Raw genomic sequence first — 22,882 nt, 5'->3', positions numbered from 1 at the left:
AAGAAAATATTAACAATGTATTTAATCTCCACGATGCGATGTCTTATGCACTCAGAAGCACGTCGGGACAAACATTTAACAAGATACCAGATTTCCCCTTGAGGTATATCATCACATGCAACTTGTGCGCCTCATGTGTTAGTGCCACTAGTGTCTGTGGAGGAGTAATCTTCTTTCCACAATATACCAGACGTGTTATATAGTTGAAAGATCGGGAGATATAGATGGCCAAGGAATCCAAGCGACTTGGTTGCCAAAATGAGCCAACAATAAGCCCGAATATGTATAAGGCTGAATATGTGGTTCTATCACCTCTTGAATGTAACGTATGGTGATCACGTTGTCTCTGCTCTAATGAATGCCAAAGGTTACGTAATTATAAGAAATATCACTTTTACCATAAATCCTACTTTCCACAAAGAAATTGAGGTTGCCTTCCCACCCTTGCACGACCATCATCATGCCCTGACAGAATCTGGACTCATCACTTTATAAGGATATACGAGGATGTATTGATATCTAGTTAGCCTAGACCAGTTCAATGCATAAAAAAAATTGCGTTACTATAGCAACGAACAACAACTCATTAGAAGTGTAAAGTTTGAGGTCAAAAAAGTAAACCGGTGTTACGCAGTAAATTAAAAGAAAGCTTTTGAAAATATGTTATTGTATTCTTTCTCTAGGCATGATAAACAAACTGAAAATACTATACAACGTATTGTACAACAATCAAATGCGATCTGATATCTGAAAAACACAATTATTGTTGCATACCTACTTACTGTTTTTGTGAGAACAAATGATAACACAAAAATCATTCTGTAGATACCTATGGTATCTGACTTGAACAGCTCTGATGGTGGTACACTAGATCTTAAGGTCGCAACCCCCTTTAAAATCTAGAATCCAGAGACTTGTCTCTGCTAGAATCTATCCTGTCTGTCGCACAAAATATAACGAGGGAATATTGGTCCCCTTAGGCTTAGGCCCTTATAGACCTAAAAAATTGACCAATCCAATAGGCAGATGGCAAGCACGTGAAAGCCGTCTGCCAATTAGATCGGTCCTTTTCTTAGGTATAAGTTTTTAGTAACACCAGACACAAGACACAACACACACACAGAGGTAGTAGGTAGTCTCTGGTAACACTGTATGAATCCACCCTCAGTAATTGGAAGTATAAAGAGATAAAAAAATGTATGAAAAGTTTTCATTTCAAACTTTTCATTGAAAAATTGATTCAATGCATATTTATGTGATATATTATATTATATACATTTTTAGATAAATTCCAGTGCTTTTTTTCAGACAATATTTTCTATCACCGAAATGTGTAAGTAAAAAGAAAAGTGCAAAAAACAATCAAGATGTAAACATATACTAGTACCTACTTAATAATGAATGTACTGATAACGCTCAAGCTCACAATAATATGCTGAACTTCAATAACGTTAAATAAATTGGTTACTTGTCAACAGCCAACAAGAGTCAATAACTTATCTGTGGAGGGTAGACTCCCCAACATACACTTGAAATTTCGTTTCGATTTCTTGATTTTTCCAGTTTCCCAGCCAACTTTTCGTCATTTTTCATTCGTTGTAACCTTCTACGAAGTATAAGGAAGGTTTTAAAAAATAATTGAATAAAATTGGTTCAGTCGTTTTTACGTGATTTGATGGACCGCAAAACATTGCTCCTGTATACAAAACAATAAAAAACCTCATAATACTTTGGCATTCAAGAATAACGTAAAAAATAAACGTATCCGCATTTTGTCTTTAGCTTCCTTGGGATTCTAAGAAGTACCTACATTGTGATACAAAGTTCATTATCCTTTGTAAACGGCACTGCAGATTATGAAGAATTAATCGTCATCTTTTGTTCCTCTTCAAATTTTGGATCCATATCATCGTACATGCCTCTAGAATTCTGAACCAGAAAATCCGAATATTTTATGCTTGACAGTCAATAAAATTAATGTTAGTGGTGTAATAGTGCCATTATCCTTTCAGCTACTTTGTTGATTGCCCACATACCTCAAAACGGTATACATTTTTGGATTATATTCTTAAAACGACACTGAAATCAGTAATGTTTGATGAAAGCAATTTAAAAAAACCATTTTCAGCAAATTCAATAATTAGAATCAACATTCTCCTATTCATATCACCAGTCAAAATCAATTCCTTATTTTGATAGGGTCACAAATGATGACCACACTTTCATGTCTATACAGGCTTGGGCATAAGTCTGGAATGAAATTCAAATTTCTTCAACCAATAACTCGAAATGAAAATGCCGAAACCTGTTAATCGATTTTTAATTACCTTCATTTTCTGGCAATAAAATTGAATGTTTTTCTTCAACCTCATAGACGCAACCCCATTGTACTTCTGTTTTTCAAATGAAAACATGTACCATTGGGTTCGTTGGAAATTTCAGAGAAAATGTAATTCCACCATGATTTTTTCTTTAATTTTGGGATAATCAGAAGAAACACAAAAGGCTCTTGTAAAAAGGATAAAATTAATAGTTTCTCAACCAATAACTGGAAATCAAGACGCCGAAACACGTTTATTGACTTTCGATTGTACTTATTTTTTGAAAATAAAATTGAATATTTTTTTCTTTAACCTTAGCCTTACCCCTACCCCATACAACTTTTGTTCTTCAAAGAGGTGGAAATATGTACCTTAAATGTGTGGGTTTGTTGGAAGATTGATTGGATGATTGAGAAACTTAATTTTTTTAAAGAGACTTATGTGTATTTCCTGATAACCTTAAAATTAAAAAAAAGGAGATTACGGTTAGATTTCATGTTTCGTGAGCTCTTCAATGTTTCCATTTGAAAAGCGGAAGTTGAATGTGATTGCCACTAAACGTTTGAAGAAAAACACTTAATTCATTACCAGAAAATCAATTTGACAGTTTTCAGCGGTTTCATTTTGAGTTATTGGTTGAAGAAATATACATTTTATTATTAACTCATAAATTCAACCACTTTCTGCAGCAGAAATATTGAATGGGGAAATCCCAGCAATTTATAGCAATTTCACGATTTTATAACTTATGTGGAATTGCTGTTCAAGCAATTTGGAACTTCCTCTACTTGATATTTTGGAACAGCTGTATAACTTTTCATGAAAAAAAAAATATGAGAGAAATGCCAAGAGCCGTTGCTCTACCAGCACCGTCTTCCTTCTTTTCCAACGGTAACTTCCATCAACCTCAAGTTTTGATAAGACAGGGCTTATTCAACTCGTATTCTCGTTTCATTCTTCAATCACGACTGTGTCTTAGTTCGAGAACATGCATAAAATATCACTCGCGACCACCTTACTCATCCTCATTGTGACGGCCCACGCGAGAAGTGTCCACAAGGGAAAGAAGAATGAAAATAATAAAGAAGAATACTACAATTCAGCCGATTTCGATGTGATTTATGATCAGAAACAGAACGGTTCCGAAAATTACAGATTGGGCGTTAGCGGTATAGATGTTGTTATTGCTCCACCAGCCTCTATTCTTCAGGCATTTTTATCACCATTGAGCGTTTTGGCTCTTCTGGGCGAATTTTCAAGGAAAGCGCCTCCGATGTTGAAGAAAAATTTCGTCGCTAAGAGGGAAGGTCAAGCCGAACTCAATTCGATAAAAGTGACGACACCAACCAACCTTGGAACTACGGACGAGGTAGTGGAAAAACAGGAGACCCCTTCAAAAAATTTAATAAAAAATTTTGAAGAGTGAGTATTGAAATTTTTATTCCCATTTCTGTTCGATTGGATATGTGGGATGAGAAAAAACAACTCTCATTAATATCATTCCAGAAGAATCACCAGATGATCCAATTTGAAATCATATTGATTTCATGATTTAGGTATACATAAACTTGAACCATCCATTAATTTCCTGATTGATCTGATTTTCCAGCAAATGGTAGTGGTTCGCGACTTGTATATAGAATTTGATTAATTTATTTTTTCAGTTTTTTTTCCCATGCTCCTAAAAAATACTGAAAATAATTATGAAGAAATTTTTCCTATTTTCATTCTGGAATATTTTTTAGACTATATGAATCCTGCAATAAGATTATATTTATCTTCTTAAAAATAATAAAACCCATTTCTATGGGTTTTTTTAAAATGAATAGTTTTGCTTAGGAAAATTGGGAATACTTCCGATATGATTCACTATAGGAAGGATTCGTTAATCCTGTTTTTTTATTTGAAAATATGTCATATAAAAGCTATTCAGGAAAATATTTCAAAATCAAGCTTTAATGGCCTTATGCACGATTTCATACAACTCAGATTTAATTCTTGACCCATATGTTTGAGTATGGAAAAATGCGTATAAAAGTTCACCGAAGACAAGCACCATGTACCTAGGTATTGAGGTTTTTTCTCGTTATTTTTACTAAATAATAAGTTTTCTTTAAGAATAGATGATACCTATTGATTTTTTCAAAAATTGTTTTTTTGGGATAGATATTCGAAAAATGAAATTCATTCATTCAATTCTGGAGAAAAAAAGTCTCCTGCAAAATTTCGATACTTTTCGTATTAGAGTATCGACTGTACCAAAATTTTGCATTTTTTATCCAGAATTGAATGGGAAACCATAAGAGAATTTTATTTTCTAGAATCTATCGCACGAAAATATTTTTTGAAGGAAAATCATAAGAAGTTGTTATTTTCAACCCCTAATAATAAAGTTTTAAGATCTAGAAGAATTGTGTGAGTAACATCTACTTAGTGCTTCATATTATGACTCAGGGTTTTCTAGAACCCGTAAAAAAATCAAAAACCGTCAACTCGTCATCGCCTTCCAAAGGTTGTATCTAGGAAGGGAGGTCGATTTCGAAAAAAAATTATGGGAACTGTCGCTGCTTATTTTCATCGAGGAATCATCTCCTTAAGTCCTTGGCATTTGTTTACAGTCACCCTGTATATTCAGTTCTTAGCAACTCGACCTCGTTATTGCAGATGAGACCTAATATGGCCTACTAGACGTTATGGGAAAACGTAACCGATTTGATAGTCGGGGCTGTTCTATCGATCTAAATTACTTTTAGTTTTGGGCTATTGCTTTAGTTTTATCAGATTAACACAGCAAACTCACCGAAATCAGAATTTCATGCCGATTGGGAATATAATATGAAAATTGTGCATTCTTCCTTGAGAAAATGAAGTGTTTTCGTGTTGTACCACTTTCGGACCACCGTACAAAGTCAAAAAAATTTTTGCTCAGTAGAGTCGAAGCCCCCAAAGTTATAATAATTCTCCTAGCCCAAAGTTTTCAAGAGTTATCAACCTAGCTCGGTTGACTCATCCTATTCTAGGAACTACGAAAGAAACATACGAATTTTTAGAAAAAGATGATATTTGATGAACATGAAAAAATTGCTCCTAAACTATCGATTACTTCGTTTTAATTCAAAAATGAAATCTATCAAGATTTTCCACTAGTCTCAAAAAGTCTCAAAAATGTTATAATGTGATGAGTATCCATGCAAAATGTTTTTATGTAATTTATTTTTTTACAGAAAAATTCAAGTGCAGGAACTGCTACCAGGTTTTCAAAACAAAGAGGAAACCAAAAAAGATTCTTCAGAAGTTATGGAGAAGCACGTTAGCAAGGTTGATTGAATGTGATACGATTTATGCATGTTATATCGAAATTGAATTTGGTTTAATCCATTATTTGTGATATGTACCTTTTTATTTATTGCCTTATTTGAATAAAATATTAATTTCAGTTATTCTATTTATTACTTGAAATACTTATCCCAATTCATATATTATCCCCCACACTTCTATAACTCTAAAAGATTCAAGGTTCAATGATTTCAATGAATAACACAGTTTAATTTTAACAACTACATGATTGCAATATATGTAGTTTGTTACTTCAGCACATCATAAAAGAAAAACTATAAATGAAATAATAATAGTAATGAAAGTCATAGAAGTAATGAGTTGAAAAAATGAGGAGAAAAGAGGTTTCAGATTCAAACAAAAATTCAAAAAGCGCATGTCATTAAAAATTCCATTATTGATTCTGACGTTGGGGAGAATATTTTTTCAAATAATTTTCGAGAATCCATTTGTGTTAGTATTGCAGTTTATCGTGGAAAGCGTTTTATCTGAAAAAGAAAAAATCATTTTTCTTAAAATACAACTTTTTATATCCCTAATTAAAAAAAGTATATACAATTTTGCCTCCCCCTCTAACAGCACTTGGGATGGCCCTCTGCGCCAATGTGTATGTATTCGTATTGATTTTTATAAGAATTTCAACAATCGGAAAATTACTGTAAATTGGAATGGAATTCCCTGCTTCTGAAAGTAGATGATGAAAATTTGGATTACAAATTTCATGGGGCGTATAGTTTTATGATATTATGTCCAATAATAAGTATATCGAGCCATTTGAAGGTTCGAAAGAAGGATAGAACGAAATAAATGATAAGTGCTAAATTGAAGTCCAATATAGGCTCGATTGGACCATTTATTATCAGAAATGGAAAAAATTCTACCGAAAAAAAGAATATTTCTCAGATCAGACGAACGGTGTATAAAACTGTATATATCATAAGATATATATTTATAATTTATATGAATTTTGATTTAAATTTAATTTTAGTAGTATATAGAATTAATTATTTATTGAAGAATTTTAGAATTAGTAAAATAAATTAATATATGCAAACACTCACTTGTAAAACATTGTTTCATCCTTGTTTAATATTTCTCGAATATTAAACTGATATGGCTGATACTTAATGAAAATAAATAATTTAACTGAAAACAGACTATATGATTTTCACAAAAATTAGTGAGGAAATTCCAATGTAATTTGTAGAAAATATCTAGATATCATCCAAGATTTAATGGATATCATGATATCGATTCAGTTGAAATTATTTCTATGATAAAAGGAATTGACCAGTTTCTTTACTAATGGAGGATGTACATTGTACAACGGCAGTTTGGGTTCGAAGACATCCAATAACCCAGGTTTTCTCATTTCAAACTGGATTTTTAACGAGAAGTCCGTTGGTTACATCATCCTGTTTCTCTCAGATCATTCACCAAGAATCTTGTACTGAGCCAACATCTCCACAAAATGTACAAACATTATATTCTCACAACGATTTTTCTGATGATCCTTCCACGGTTATCAATATTAAAAAGTATCCCGAGGGATGAAGAACAAAACGAAGGGTTCAATTACACTGTATACGATGAAATTTATGATCAGAAACAGAATGGGTCTTACAATGTTAGAGTTGGCATCGATGGTGTCAATGTTTTGTGGCAGCCAAGTTCAGACCTCTCCTACGACTTGATGGATGCTATTATGGAAACAGCTTTGATCGGTCTTGTGGAAAATCTACCTTGGCCAAGCACCACGGATTCGACAGATACCCTTGAGGATTTTTTCAACTCCACGACTTCTATAGAATCGAACAGAAAGAACAGTCAAAAAGTGGTGCAGAAGAAAACGGTGAGTACCAATTCGTTTGTGTTGAAATGTTGAAAATTGTCTCATTGAATATAATGTCGAATTGATCTGGGAAATATTCATGGAGATCACATGGAGAATATTGATTTTGTTGAATTAATTCATGAAGATTTGAGTTTCGAATAATGATATGCTTGGTTTTTGTTTCAGAATCTAACATCGGAACCTACTAAATCGAAGGATTCAAGAAGTTTGGCAGATGATGTTAATTAACGTGATAATATTTAATGTTATATGATTATATGAGGCTTTGTTACATAAAATTTTTAAGGAAAATATTTTCATTTTATTGAATTCCTCGACGACGAGTTCGCATTTATTCATAATTTTTTTCATTCAAAAAATCCCAGAGAAGTTTTAAATTTTGTCACTCTGAAATAACCACTTGTCTAACAAAATGGCAGGTTTTATTTAATCGTATTATTATGATAATGGAGTGAGGGAAATGAAATGAGGTGAATATAAATAAATGAACCAGGGATAGAAAATTTGCTTTGAAAAATAATTTATTACAATAAATAATAATTATAACTAAGTGGTAGTGGAATATTCTTAGTATTTGAAAACTTTACAATTTCCATATGAATCTCTCACTTGTCCAGGCTGACAGTTTGACACGTTTACATCACTTTTCTTCAATTGATCTTCCATTGCCTTCTTTTTTAATCTTTTAGATTTTGTAATAACGATGTCTTCACTAGGTACTGAGAGGATCAGGGCCTTGGCCATCCTCCCACTAGCAGGATCTTTCAGGAGAGAAATAGTAGGCGATCTGGCTACCAAAACCCCTTCATCCTCAGTTTTCTCGGGATATAATTTTGATAGAAGGCCTCCTGAGGTCTTGGAGATATCCACCTGGTATGGGGCACTTTTGGATTCGATGAAATGCTTGGTTTCTTCGGTCGGTTCTTCTTCGGGTTTTCCGTGTGTCGGTTGATGTTGATGGTGCTTATGTGCGTTTGCGGATTTTGATAGAAGATACAAAAGACCCTGCTCAAGAGGGGATGAAGACAAGGCTGACGAATTTGCTGCTGGGGTAGATTTGACTGCTGGGATGATGACAAAGAGGAAGTTTTTCAGGTCCGCATGAATGTTCCAACCCCCTTCTTGCTTTTGATCATAGAGCACTTTGCTAGGTTCATATTCGCTGCGCCTTCCATAGATAGGATTTGCGTTAGACACTGCTACACAAATTAAAAGTCCCAGATGGATCAACATTTCTTGAAGATTATTTGTTGGCTGCTGAAGAACGACTAAAGAGTCGTAGCAACTCTTCTTGAGTAAGGTTGCTTTTACCGTTTTCAGATGCGGTTTGAACAGTTAGTGTCTTGACCCCGGCCAATTATTGATCGGGATCGAGGAAAAAAACAAAAGTGTAAACTCATTCTGATCTTTCCGATTACCATGCAGGTGATCGCTGGCAGCAACGTGAAACGGTTCTTCCATCCGCAAGATCAGGGACGTCTCAAGTCAACTTTTTGTTGTTTCTGGAGCAGATGAGGAACAGAGAGCAGAAGATCTCGATCTGAATTTTCGAAAAGGAAAAATTTCTTACAAAAATATGATTTCTGGAATATTTGATTGTTGAAAATTTAGCTACTCGATCCAAAATTATCACGGTGCTCCTTTCTTTCAAATATTTTTCGTAATTTTTTTGCTCTCTCGTTTTGTCCATCGTTCTCCGATAGTTTCCACCTACTCCTCGATTTTAAACAATTATTCCTTAATATTTAAGAAGAGAAAGCAACTGATGGAATCTCGAAACCAGAAAACGTAACAAAATATATTCAGATTGATTAGTTAGTGGATTTTGTCATTCCGGTGCGTTGATATTATGAGGGACATTTTATTGCTTTTCCCCATCTTCTTCATGTTTTACATTATAGAGATATCCATTGGATGTCCTTTGACGGACATTGGAAATACCATGGATATGGTATATTTGGTCGAATATGAACAAATTTTAGATATGAATTGAACCAAAATGGACAAACAATGAACATTTGCTGGACAGCTGATGAATATTAACTGGATCTTTTAATGGGTGTAAACTAGGCTGGTTATGAACCACATATCGACAATGAGCTTATATTTCTATATATGGGTTTATTTAGTCCAATTTACATCCATCAGCTTTCTAGGCAACGTCCACCAAATATCCAATGTTTGACCTTACAGGGTGGGCTATCCATAACTTTCCACCCCGAACTTTGAGCTTTGGGATGGAATAACGAAAAAACGCTCGGACAGGTCAAATTTTGTTGAAAGTAGGACAAAGAAGGGTGTTCAAATGAGTTTGATATCACTACCCCTCTAGCTGCAACCCCTAACAGCTCTCATTTTTGAATAGGGAAAAGGGGTCGATCAGTACCTTGTTGGAAAGGCAATTCAATATCCTGTATGAGTGAATTTTTTTATCGCTTTATTATTATACAGAGTGACTCAGTATTCCATCAATAACTTTCACACGCCGAATTTGGATTTTTGAGATGGAAAAAACCAAATATTTTCTCTCGATACAACATCGCTCACATGGCTCAATAATCTAAGAAGATCCCGTTAACAACTTTTTATGCATTTCCTGGTAAACAAATAAAAAAGGTCATTAATTTGTACAGTTATTCAAATCTCCATAAAAAACATACAAGAAACAACCTGAATTGCTTAGGTAACTGTTAAGCGCCATGTGGTCTCTTCTGCATGAAAATTCCCATCAAATCGAATTTCGCAATGACACAAGGTGATCAATTTGTATTCTCCACTCATTTACCGTATGTAGATCCGGAGAATGATGATGTTGAAGAACTGGTTTAATTGAGTAAGTGGTCTGGTCCACTTTTGATGAGATCGCTGTGAATGTTCAATTGGTCAAATCCGTTTACTGAATACTAAAACTCATTTTGGTCTTCTGAAAACATGTGTGTCTGTTCCGGAAAACACACTGTAAATTCAATTCTTCATGAAGCTACATTATTCCCAAAATTATTATTGGAATGCACACAACTTCAAAAATTTGAATCTGTGTGACACTTGGAGTTACAAATTTCTAAAATTGGAAATATAATGACAAAGAGATAATGCCTATATAAAAGAGGCATGAGGCTGATTATTGGAAATATATTTGAGAACTAATAATCTAGTTTCATGAAGTAATAGGTATATAAAAGTTTCGTTAAGATTCATATTGCGATATAAAACTTGTTAAACTATGTCCCTGACGATCTTCCTTAATCTGATCTGATCTGATCTTACTTAATTTAGAAGAAAAGTCGACCTTTATTGCGGTATTACGTAATGTGCTACCTGAACCAAACACTAAATCAAAAGTGGACGTTTGAGTCCAATGAAATTGCTGTCAGAAGTGTTGTTGTAGTAGTAAATCTTCTATAAATCAAAGGGAAGACAAATTTCGAAGTATCTTGCTTTGCAACTTAAAAAAATGAGCCACAGGGAAATTAAAAATGAATTTGGAGAAGTGGGCTACTCTGTATCTGGTGGTTACGATACGGAAATGTAGGGTATCTAGTTCAAATGACGGAGAACATTTCTTTTTAAATTTTGACAACAGCCATGCTCAAAAATGATTGAGTTGGCCAAAAATAGGTAACTTTCAACAATTAAAATGTCGAAAATCAACAAACCTATTTCGATGCCACTAAAGTACAGGGTGTTCCGAATTCGATGCTCACTGAGAGTATCCCGAGAACTAGGAGACTCCTCAAGGACCCCCTATTTCTTTTTTCAAAATAATTGGATATCAGAAAGAAGGTCATAGATATCTATTCTATTTTGCTATGCCTTGGTTTATGTACGAGATATTCGAAAGATTCAAAAATGTTTTTTTTAGTAATGTTTATGATTCATGTGATTCTCGGATGCGGATCATATAATGAAATTACCATTTCAGGGATATAGATGAGAGTCGGTGTTTCTTAAATGTGGCACCCTATATTTTTCAACTTTCGATTCAATTTATGTGTATTCATGAAGTTAAAACTTTCAGATAATTTCTCCTTCTTATATGTTTATTGAAGAAGATTACATAACAGACACAAAATGAGTTAAATCTCTAAATGAATAAAAAATATTTATATAGGTATAAGATGTCCCTAAATATTTTTCAAACAGATGACATTTTTTGAAAAACCGGCAACGGTATGCATTTCGGCAAATCTGCGATCAAAAAAGTCGTTGAAAAATATAGGGTGTCACACAGACTTTCCTCTGTATCTCTGAAATGGTTTTGGATTTCTATGATCCGTTACGAGTATCACATAAAATAGAAATTACTGAAAAAAAAAATGTTCTGGTATTTTTCGAATATCTCGAATAAACCAAGATGTAGAGAAATATTTGAAACAGTAATTTTTCAGAAATACCGTGTAACTCGAGGGCGAATCAAGATATCAATGATCTGCTTCAAGATATATAATAATTACATATTTCGAAAAAATGATCGGAGGTCCTTGAAGAATTTTTCTGTAAGTCCTATGGTTCTCGAGATGGTCTCTGTGAGCATTGAATTGGGGGAATAAATACTCTCTCTCTTAAATTTTTTTTGTCATTTTTTATGATTCAAAAATTTCTTTTATTTATACAGGTTATTTAAAATACCTGGAAATGCTCCTGCCAGTACTTCATTTTTTCAATTAATTCTTTTTTAATCTCTTGAAAATTTTTTATCTTTTTATCTGACGTATCATGTAACTAAGTTTGATGAAATCGACATACGCATAATAAATGAATAATTTTGGCAAATTTAATAAATCGAGTCAAATTATTTGTTCCTGTGATTACAAAATATTGTAACATGAACTGTACATACGAAATACATATTTTGATATCTATAATTTTCATTTAATTTGGGGAATGAAAAGCCAGAAATATATAAATCTTAGATCAAAAATAATTAAAATCGTAATCAAAACAACTTTTTTTTTTTAAACTAAAATAAATTTCAGATTTGAAAAGAATAAGGCCCTCAGTTCAATATTTGTAGAATAGGTATACTTATGGGTCCTATAATGTGCGAAATTTCATGGAAAATCAGTAGAAAATACAAAAATTCGGTATCTCAGAAATTATTCTTCAGATGATATTCTGGGGACGAATCTCATAAAGCTAGAAGCTTGGAGAATTATTATCATATGAAACCCAATATCTGTTATTAATTTTATCAATTGGAATCTGACATTTGCCGTATTTTTTTTTATTCTGTAATTGCGGAAGGAGAACTAGGTTTATTGTCGTGCCTGTTTTCAAATCATCGGAAAAAATTGGACGAAAGAAACGGTTTTTGCAGCACTCGGAGTATTTTCGCGTAGGAAATTTCCAAGTATTCTAAAACGAGAATTGAATAGTAGCCACCACCCATCTTAATCCGTTACTGTTTAAAATGTATACAGGTGACCCAGCCAGGTCGTCTCTGGTCAATAACCACGCTTCTTCAGCTCTGTCCTCTTCAGATTCTGAATTTGTAACTCAGTAGAAACGCGCCTTCTTCATCTTCATCATCATTCTCAAGAATCACGTCGATGCGAGTTGAAGTATATAGATAGATTTTTCAGAATGTTACTCGCGGTTCTTTTGGTCGGTTTGGCGGTGTTTTCAGATGCTGCACCAAGGTCGAAAAGTAAAGGACCCCAGTTGGTGTACGATCAGAAACAGCATGGAGATTACAATATACAAGTACACCTGAAAGATTTTCAAATTATCGCTCTGCTCGGGGAGGAATCCCTTGGTCTGGGGGTAAGTAAGAAAAGCAATAATTGTGTCATAAAGTGAACCTGATGACTGCGATGGCAAATTTGCATCATTTCCTGACTGAAATGCGAACTTTTGATAAACTTCATAACTAACAATTTTTCGATCTTGATATGATACTATCAATGTAAAGGGTGGGCAAAATTCGTTGTCTACTGAAGGGATCTCGAGAACTATAGCAGCTTTTGTCCACTCTGTATGTTGAATCCAGGTATAAAATAATTAGAATATGTAAAATATTATATCTACTTCTAATATTCAGTAACTGATGGTAATATGGCAGTGGTTTTGAATAATTCTTCGTTTCTTCATATTATCGAATGCCATGAAGGTTCTAATTTGACGGTCATTCTTATTATTGTTTTCTCAATTCCTGTTGAAGAAATATTTTTTCTGAGATTGAAATTCGCAATTCGCATTTCGACGCAAACTGCGGATGTTACAAGTTAGAATTTAAAATAATTTATAAAGACCCTGTACTGAAAAATAAAGAGCAAGCTGCGTATTTCACAAGATATTGATAATTCAGTATACCATTTAAAGAAGAATATTTGAGATTCATGCAAAAACTACCTATTGAAATAAGCTATAGGGTACATTACCTACTAGTTGAATGCTTAGAGCCAATCAATACGTGCTTCAATATTCACAGTGAGTAAAAAGTGACTCACAAAAGTAATATTCGGTACTAACATGACAATTTATTTTAAGGTCCTTCAATTTAAAAGCTTCCGTTAGTTTAATCATTAGCACGACTATAGAAGGCTTTGATATTTAAGAGACTTCAATTTTGATTCTGAAATTAGCCGTTACTATTTCGTATAGAAATGCTCGAACACATTTAATTTAGGCAATATTTCAGGTATAATTTGACTGTCAGTGAACAACCTGACGATCTAGTTACTTACAGGAGTACTTTGTTAGTTTTTTGACTGAAAAGCAATATTCGTATATTTTTTCTGCAATCAATCAATTTAATAGATTTTCAATATCTTCAATGAATTTGGTTCTGATTCGATAGGTTTTCGTTTCTATTGTCAGGGTAAGAATAAAAATTAATCCTAAGGGCCATCGATAAGACAGGGAAAAACTGCTATTCTAACCGACACTCTAGTTTATCGATAATCATTTTGTTTGGAGTGAATATACTGAGTCTATTAAAAAAATAAAGATTACTTAATTAGGTTACTCAGAGTAATTAATCTAACAGCTCTTTCATGAGGTGTTTCAGGATTATTAATTTTTTTTTTAACATCTTCAAACAATAAAAATGATTGTGCAGGATTTTGAGAGTAATGATAACGTTTAATGATGTGAATGTCATTATCAATAACCCTGTGAAGGCCACGTAGATGTTCAGCTTGTGAGGTGTTTTACTCGATAATAAAATAGAAAAAATGTTGAAAAATGCGATGAATTACGTTTATAAATAATAAAAGGAGGTACTTTTGCGAAGAATACCTTTTGGAAATAATAAACCATTATAATTATAAACATTTATTCTTCGAAGGATTACGACTACAACTACGATTATGCTGATTTTACCGTGAAACCTTCTGGGCCAAGTTCCTCACCAAAACCAACACAGGAAATATCAACGACCACACTTAAAGCTTCGGAAGTACATCTGACCAGCACCAAGCCTTCCGAACAACCCAGTACTACTTTGAAACCCCACAGTGAAGAAGCAGATATCAAGCCCTCAACCACCAGCAAACCCTTGGGTGTATTGGGTGAAGAGAAACCCGCGGAGCAAGAACCTTCGTTGGGTAATAACAAGCTCAATTTTTTAAAATAAAATAATTTATTAATGCGTAACGTGAGTTATGAGAGTCAAACAGAAAGACCAAAAAAGTGAATGGATAAACACATGATCAATTTAATTATATCATGAAATACTATACAACATTTTTGTATTCCTAGCACCATAAATAATTAAATAAATAAATAAACATATCCCTACACGCTCCGAATAACTGCTCGCGCACGATATCCGTACTTTAAACGACTGCTGACAAGCTCAGTCGAATTAATCTATGGTCTGACTATTTTCTTCCTGTTTATTATAATTTAGCAGTAAATGACTTTTCAGCTTCTACAAAACCCTTGCTCCTACATCGTTTCGACGACAACTTATGTGGCGTTGCACAAAAATACACATTTAACCATTTTCTTACGTTTTTTCGCACTCTAAACTGATAATTTTCAATTATTGTAGCTTTTGTAGGGCATATTTTAAGTTTACATGATTGTTATGCATATGTATGAAACTTTTTCAGATTCTCAGCCCTAGCTGAGATATAACCCTTGAAAGGATCGACCGTGGAAAAAGTGATTTTACGTTTTAATTATTTCCTCCAAAACTATTAAAAATAGGAAGTGTATTCAGCAGACAATTATAATAATAATAACTGTCATTCATTGACAAAAGTCAAAAGCCATCGATCAAAATTCACAATCTTATATGGATTTTCTTTCAAAATAGTTATTTTTCCAACAAGTGCAAAGCAGAGTTCGGGAAAGCAGTTTAGTGCGGGTAAGACACGAATAATTAGAATTTTATGAAAATACCTAAAATTGCCGATTTTCGAACAATTTTTTCAATCACAGGGCCAATTTGTGATTGAGGATAGCGTTTTCGCCCATATTAATCCTAGATTATTGTATTATCACCCCTAATTGCCTAATTGAAATTATTCTCAGTAATTGATCGAAAACCCCAATAAATGTGAATTAAAACAATGTTTTTTCCACATAATTTTAATATATATATATATATATATCGGTTTAAAACGCGCGACGACGTTGTCCGATGCCTAGATTCCATTGTTTGCGATCTTCCCATTGTCCTATTTGTAAGTTTCGATCGCTCATTGCTTTTCGTATTCCCTCCAACCAGTTTTTCTTTGGTCTTCCTCTTCGTCTTTTTATATTTGGTATCCACTCCATTATTTGTTTCGGTAATCGTGTTTGTCCCATCCGTTGAACATGTCCATACCAGATCAGTTGTTTTCTCTCTATATCATCCATGATTGTGCCTTCTACTCCCATTTGATTACGTACTTCCTGGTTTCTTATTCTTTGCATTCTTGATATTCTAGCCGATCTCCTCAACGCATCCATCTCTGCAGCTTCTATCCTCTTCTTATTTCTTTCTGTCAGTCTCCATGTCTCGGACCCATATGTTAATTGGCTTTTGATCATTGTATTGTAGATGTTGTACTTTCGTGATCTAGTTTTTTTTTATAACTCGGAATAAAATTTTTTTTTAATGATTTTTCAAACTAGAAGGGGTTTATTCTGTGTAATAAAAATTATGTAAAAAAAAATGTTTTATAATAATTTACATTTACATACTGAGGTTTTCGTTCAACAACTTAGAATACTTTTAATTAGGGGTGATAATATAATATTCTAGGATTAATATGAGCTAAAATCGCTATAGGTACTCAATCACAAAGTGGCCCTGTTATTGGAAAAAATAGTTCTAAAATCGGCAATTTTGGGTGTTTTCATAAAACTCTAATTATATTGGAAACGGTACATTTTCGCTGAACCATTGAGTATTAACTTGAATACTCAAAGGCTGAACTAATGTTGATGTCATACGAAAGTATTTGGTCTACTCTTCGTGGTGTGACGTTTGATTCAGTAGTTTTGGTACACTCTGTATAAATATATAATATATCCATTTTACGAAACAAATCGAATTTGATTTGATTAATTTATATACAGAGTGAGTTTTTGACTGATACAAATATTTTAACAGAAGATTCATGAGGTTAAAAGAAACACCTTTTTCCTATATCATTTTTCCGAATCGGCTCGGTTTAAAAGATACAGGGTGTTGAAAAACCCTTAAAAAAAAGCTATTTTCAGTTCTTTCATCTCACAAACGCTTTTATCGAATGAAATTAATTTCGGTGTAAAGTTTTTCATTTATTTGATGAATCTTTTTGGAACACAAGACATCACCCACGTCTTCCAACTCTTGAAACTAAGTAGGACGGTATTTCATGAATATTTGAAAGTTTCGTAAAATAAAAGTATTCTTCATATTTTCTCGTATAATGCGCCGTTTTCGAGTAATTTGATGTTAAAAATCAAAAAGTATCTATGAAGTTCGAAAAATTGGGAACTTTGGAAGAATACAACTCTGTCTAAAGATCCACAAATGTGTGGTGTCACAGATTGGCTAGTTATTCTGAAGGTAATTTTGTTTTTCTAAGGGTGGCACAATTCATTATGAAAACTTAAAATGGGCATATCTTATTATCAGGACCAAGTCGGAATAAATGGTATAGGAAAAAAGTGGTTCTTTTGACCTCAAGAATCTAACTGTTAAAATATTTGTACGAGTCAAAGACTCACCCTGTATAATGACATACGTAATTCTGCATGTCGTTACCATGGATCATCGTTGGCGTTCGGTTCATAGAGGCATGACAAAATTTAATTTACTCGTTAACATTTTGTTATTCCTAAATTTATTAGTTTCCCAGATATCATAAAGTTCCGACCACTTACTTAACACAAAATAAATTTCAAGAAACAATTTAATGAGTTAACTGCAAACGAAAACGGATAGAAAATCGTAGTAAAATGGCTCTATTTTTCAAGAATTGTCTAAAATGATACCTATTTACTAAATGACAATCCGTCTGTTCCGATATTCCTGAACAGTACTGTCAGTATTTCAGAGACGATGCCTATTGGCCCAGTCGTTCGAGTTCTATTGTTATTAGATTGCTGGCCAGTAAAACCAGCAATATCGGAACAGGCCCAATGATACAAGTTTTCGCATAAATAACTTTCGTTATTCAACCATTTCCTGCATATCCTCGCACTGTTGAAATGTCGATTTGTAGGAAACTACTGAATTTAAGTATAAATATATGGTTTATGAAAAATGCTTGAAATTGAGATGAAAAATAAATTAAGCAATAATATACAGGTGTTCTATTTGAAAAAACATTACATTATTCTTAACAACTTTGTGGCCGATCCTGTATATTTCAATCTATCACAGATATGTAGATTTTTAACAGCGGTATAACTCTTATTTAAGACCTTCTCATATAACTCCTGTATATGTTGAAAAAAATCGACCGATCAATTTTTCTAACCTGTATTGAACATTTAATATAACCTTGAAGTTTGACTTTATAGCAATTTCACTTTTTTTGCAGAATATTAGATAATCTTCATGAAATACTAAGAATATTTTGTTACTTTTTTCCACAAAAAGCATTTATTTTGGGGATATGAAGTCTTTATATAATGTGTTTTACAATATTGTCGGCTGCACTTGTAGGTATTAGGAATATTGCTCAAGTATCGTCCAATAAAATTCAATATTTCTCAGTTTATCATAATAGATAATATAAATAGATTTCGTTACAACATAGGTACACACTGTTCTGCATCTCATGTAATGAAGCTCTGAACACTTGAACGTTTTAAGAGAAATCTGAGAAAAACAAAAATAAAAATACCTACATGAACAAATAATACATTGCATTCAAATTGTTTCAGATGTTTCAACAACCAAGAAAGACGAACTAACCCCGAGTACAGAAAAAATATCCGAAACGACCGAGAAAAATATCCGAAACGAGCCTATGGCAGTTGATGCTATCCCTGGTCAAATACAAGTCCAAGTTTTTCACTCTCCGGAAGGTTATCCAAATATGTCAGTAAGGAAGGATGAAACTGAGGAAAAGGGTTCTGCTGGAAAGTCTAACGATAAGAAATGCTTAACCGGGTACTCCAGAGACAAGAGAGGAAGGTGTCGCAGGGTGAGAAGGCCACAAAGTGCTTTACCGTGAGTGCAACTATAAAAAGTTCATTGAAGCATGGGCGCCCGCAGAAATTTTTCTCAGGGAGGGCAAAATAAAAATTATTGAAAAACGATAAGGCGTCCATGATTGTCGTTACAGTATTCCGTTTCTTTCTATTTCTGTATTTATATTCATGGATGGGAGTTCAGTGAATTTTTTTTTAAGTGGGGACGGCTGAGCAAAATACAAATTATAAGGTTTTCCACTTCAACATTTCTTATAACGTCCACAATATAAGGTGATGTAAAATAATACGGTAACTCTTTTCGAAACAAATCACCTTCTGTGACAAAAAAATTTAAAAATATGGAGAACGAAATGAAATAAATATTATAATTGCTAATAAAAAAAGAAGGTTCAACGATTAATAACGAAATAAAAAAATATAAATAGACGCTCAATATAACCATGTTTTCAAAATAAATGAATAATAATTAATCTCGAAATATACAATGAATGACGCAAAAAATAAAGTTTAAAACTAGCTACTAAAATATGGTTCAAAATATCATAGTATTGCTCCAGATTGTGAAATCAACAAATATAGGTATGAAAGAAATTAATAGCAAATTATAAATTGCAAAAAACATAACCCATAAAAACATTATTAAATATGAAGACAAAATACTTAATCGTGATACCACAGAGTAGGAATATTTTATTCTAAACTGAAAACCAGTATTTTGTTACAACTACAAAATTCGTCTAATATTAAATTTGAAAAATCTATATCTAGTATCCGATTTCGATGACTACTCAAGAATGCTAAACCAACAAGTCGGTCTTGTCCCATTGTGGGCTCTTATCCAGGTTTTAATTCTGCGCAAAGTTCTGAATCTACGCTCTATAGTACAAATAGTACATGGAAATGTAAGGAGAAGCATGAGGCATTCTTTGACAGCAGGAAAAAAATTACATTGTCCAATAAGATCTTCCGTTTTTCTGTTTTCATCCATTTGTGATTCAGATAACTACTCATTCCAAATATTCAACTCACTTTCTAAATTTTCAATGTTATACATATATGGCCGACCTTAGATGCGAAAGATTCAGTATCTAGTAATTTTGAATTCTTGGGCAAAATATTGGACAAAAAAAAGCATTTCATGTTCTTTTGAGAATCTCGTTTCAAAGGCTGAAATCAGATGATCTAAATATTGGATGAATACAGATTTTTTTAAGTAATCTTCAGCTCAAGATGCTTCATAATTAGATCTGTACATTTATCTACCGCAAATTCGTGGTTTTCCAATCTCTATATTGAGACTCTGAGCTTTGGAAATTTTTTTTGTGAAGCGTGCATCATCGGAACGATGTTTACCACATATATCTACAATTAAATTTATGTGACGTTGAATATCTACAAAATTGTTGAAAACACCTTGTAGTGTATTTGCTATTGGTTCCAATATATGTATTTGAATATTTTCTTGCTACCGTTAAACAAACCACAAAAGTGAAAGTGTTTATTGCAGCCCACATAGCTCTTTTTGTTGTTGAAGAATTCATTGAAATCTCTTTTTGAATATAGTTTCAATGTTTTCAGCGAAAACTCGCAGATATTCATATCTAGCTGACCAACGAGTTTCACAAAACAAAGGATAATATTGAGTGAAGGTGTTGTACTGAAAAACAATAGGGCGATCAAAATCTGAAGTGGGGCCATGCCCCCACCCCTCCTTCCGGCCCTCCCTGCGGGCGCCCATGCAATGAAGCTTCAAAAGGAATTATGAAATCAAAATATTCTGATTGAGCAAGATTGATATGAGAATGAGTTTCAACAAAACGTGTTGATAACTTTCATTGTTTTTTTCTACCTGATCAAACATTTTTCTCCTTATAAGTTTTCTCTTCCTACATCTGAAACAAAAGGGATAAAAATGAAAAAAAATTGTTTGTAGAAGATAATCTTTATGTTTAGATTTCTAGTAAAACTCTTGAACAATTGATTCATCATGGTGATTCCTATAAACTCGAATTCTTCTTTTCAGATTCAATTTTGGTAGACTTGCACATTTGGCTGCGAGATTCCGATCAAACGATAAAGAAGATGTTAAGACTCCTAGTTCATCGCTACTTCAACAGGCACATAAGAATTGAAGAGAGGCTTAGAGTAAGAAAAAGGGGAAAATTAACGTATATTCCTGACAATGTGTGATCAATTTCTAATTTATTTATTTATTTAAGTGTATACATTGAATATATTCATTCATCGAATGGATAATTATCTATATGGTTTTTTCTAGGTAATAAAATCGTTAAATTATGCCAATTGTCATCACAAATATCTACCAACCTTACTCATATTTTGTAATGAATGGAAAATAATTATTTTCCTAACTAGTGCGGAAAGTGTGTGGTACTTGTCTGCACCAAAAATCTATAATATTTGGCCCTTGCAACAGCCGTTGCAAGTTTGGGCAAGAATAGTTGCTTGCGAGTCACTCTTGGGAATTGGGAAAACTCATAATTGAGGGGCGTTTATGGTTCAATGTTTATTGCTTGATATATGGTTAACAGAACTCAAGAGTTGATGGAAGTATTTCAAAAGCTATACATCAAAGTGTTCTATGACATAAGTGTTAAGTACGTATTTAATTATCTTAACAGTCATATTATACTGACTACAAGCTAAGATGCAAAATCTACCTAATTTAGAATCATATTGTTGAATTTTAGTTATTTATTATTTACATTATAATAATAATAATAATAATGTTTATTTGCAACAACAATATAAAATGTACAAAACATAGGTACATACAATATACGATGTAATAATTACGTCCAAATAAACGGAAAATATTATTAGCCCATTAGAACATCACTGTTGTGCATGGGCATTACAATATACCTACATTACAATATACCTAATTATCTACCAATAACTAATTAATAATGGTGTCTGAACTTTTTATCATACTATATACTACACCTTTTCCAGTTGTAATTCAGAAAATCAAAGTTCAATTTCAGAAAAGCAAACATGTTTTTCAGATTAGCAACATTTAATTCAGAAAAGAGAAATTGAATTTCAGAATAGTTAATTCAATTTCAGAATATAGAAATTGAATTTCAGATTAGGAAGTTGAAATTCAGAAAAACAAAGTTGTAATTCAGAATAGTGAATTGAAATTCAGAAATAGCATATTGTAATTCAGAAAACGAAAATTGTATTTCAGAAAACATCAATTCAATTTCAGAAAATGTAATATGTAATTCAGAAAAGTATCAAGTGTATGACAATATGTCATCAAACTTCTCATGAAACTTAAGTCATTATCGAGAAAAAAATCAAAAATGGAATTGAAAGATAATTGTGCAATATGCAGAATATCCATGAGTAGAAACAAAGTAGTTAAATTATTGCCATGCAGCCATCTTTTACATGACAAATGTGCGGAGCCTTTGAGGGATCAGACTTGTCCTATTTGCAGAACTGTATTTGTGGAAAAAATAGAAGTTACCAGGACCATATATAAAAAAAACACAAGTCAAGACAGGCAGCGTATAACAGCATGCGCAAATAAAGGGGACGATTGGGTGTCTTTATCAGAAACTTTGGGTGTGAAATACAAAACTGCCTATCAGTGGGTAAGATCAGGAAGGGACAGTATGTTTGGAAAGGGTGGGAAAAAACCAAAAATTTTGAACAGTGAACAAATAGATATAATGATCTCATGGGTTGAGGAAACTTGCGACCTAACTATTAAACAGTTAAAAGCCAAGGTGTTAGCAGAGTTTGGAAAATC

At 33.0% G+C, this 22,882-nt stretch overlaps 4 protein-coding genes across 5 annotated transcripts; 3 read left to right on the top strand and 1 right to left on the bottom strand.

The window, feature by feature from the left end:
• The first annotated feature begins 3,076 nt into the window (after positions 1–3,076).
• LOC123313886 lies at positions 3,077–5,757 on the top strand. The gene is made up of 2 exons (XM_044898980.1): positions 3,077–3,743; positions 5,546–5,757. The coding sequence occupies exons 1-2, from the start codon at positions 3,310–3,312 to the stop codon at positions 5,646–5,648; spliced, it is 537 nt and encodes a 178-aa protein (XP_044754915.1). The 5' UTR covers positions 3,077–3,309; the 3' UTR covers positions 5,649–5,757.
• Positions 5,758–6,970: 1,213 nt separating this feature from the next.
• LOC123314474 lies at positions 6,971–7,762 on the top strand. The gene is made up of 2 exons (XM_044899783.1): positions 6,971–7,509; positions 7,678–7,762. The coding sequence occupies exons 1-2, from the start codon at positions 7,129–7,131 to the stop codon at positions 7,738–7,740; spliced, it is 444 nt and encodes a 147-aa protein (XP_044755718.1). The 5' UTR covers positions 6,971–7,128; the 3' UTR covers positions 7,741–7,762.
• A 317-nt stretch (positions 7,763–8,079) lies between these two features.
• Positions 8,080–8,919, bottom strand: LOC123314086. Its single transcript, XM_044899200.1, has one exon. It carries the CDS (start codon positions 8,743–8,745, stop codon positions 8,080–8,082), a length of 666 nt encoding a protein of 221 aa, XP_044755135.1. The 5' UTR covers positions 8,746–8,919.
• A 4,038-nt stretch (positions 8,920–12,957) lies between these two features.
• Positions 12,958–21,397, top strand: LOC123313622. Of its 2 annotated transcripts, none has more exons than XM_044898583.1 (4): positions 12,958–13,275; positions 14,801–15,059; positions 18,826–19,088; positions 21,122–21,397. In XM_044898583.1, exons 1-4 carry the CDS (start codon positions 13,096–13,098, stop codon positions 21,134–21,136), a joined length of 717 nt encoding a protein of 238 aa, XP_044754518.1. In that variant the 5' UTR covers positions 12,958–13,095; the 3' UTR covers positions 21,137–21,397. The 2 variants fall into 2 exon arrangements, with proteins under 2 accessions (XP_044754518.1, XP_044754517.1); XM_044898582.1 differs by having other exon boundaries at positions 12,965–13,275; positions 18,826–19,114.
• Positions 21,398–22,882: the final 1,485 nt, after the last annotated feature.

This window comes from Coccinella septempunctata, chromosome 5 (assembly GCF_907165205.1).
Source record: "Coccinella septempunctata chromosome 5, icCocSept1.1, whole genome shotgun sequence".
Lineage (NCBI taxonomy): Eukaryota > Metazoa > Arthropoda > Insecta > Coleoptera > Coccinellidae > Coccinella > Coccinella septempunctata.
This window is presented reverse-complemented; position numbering and strand designations above follow the sequence as displayed.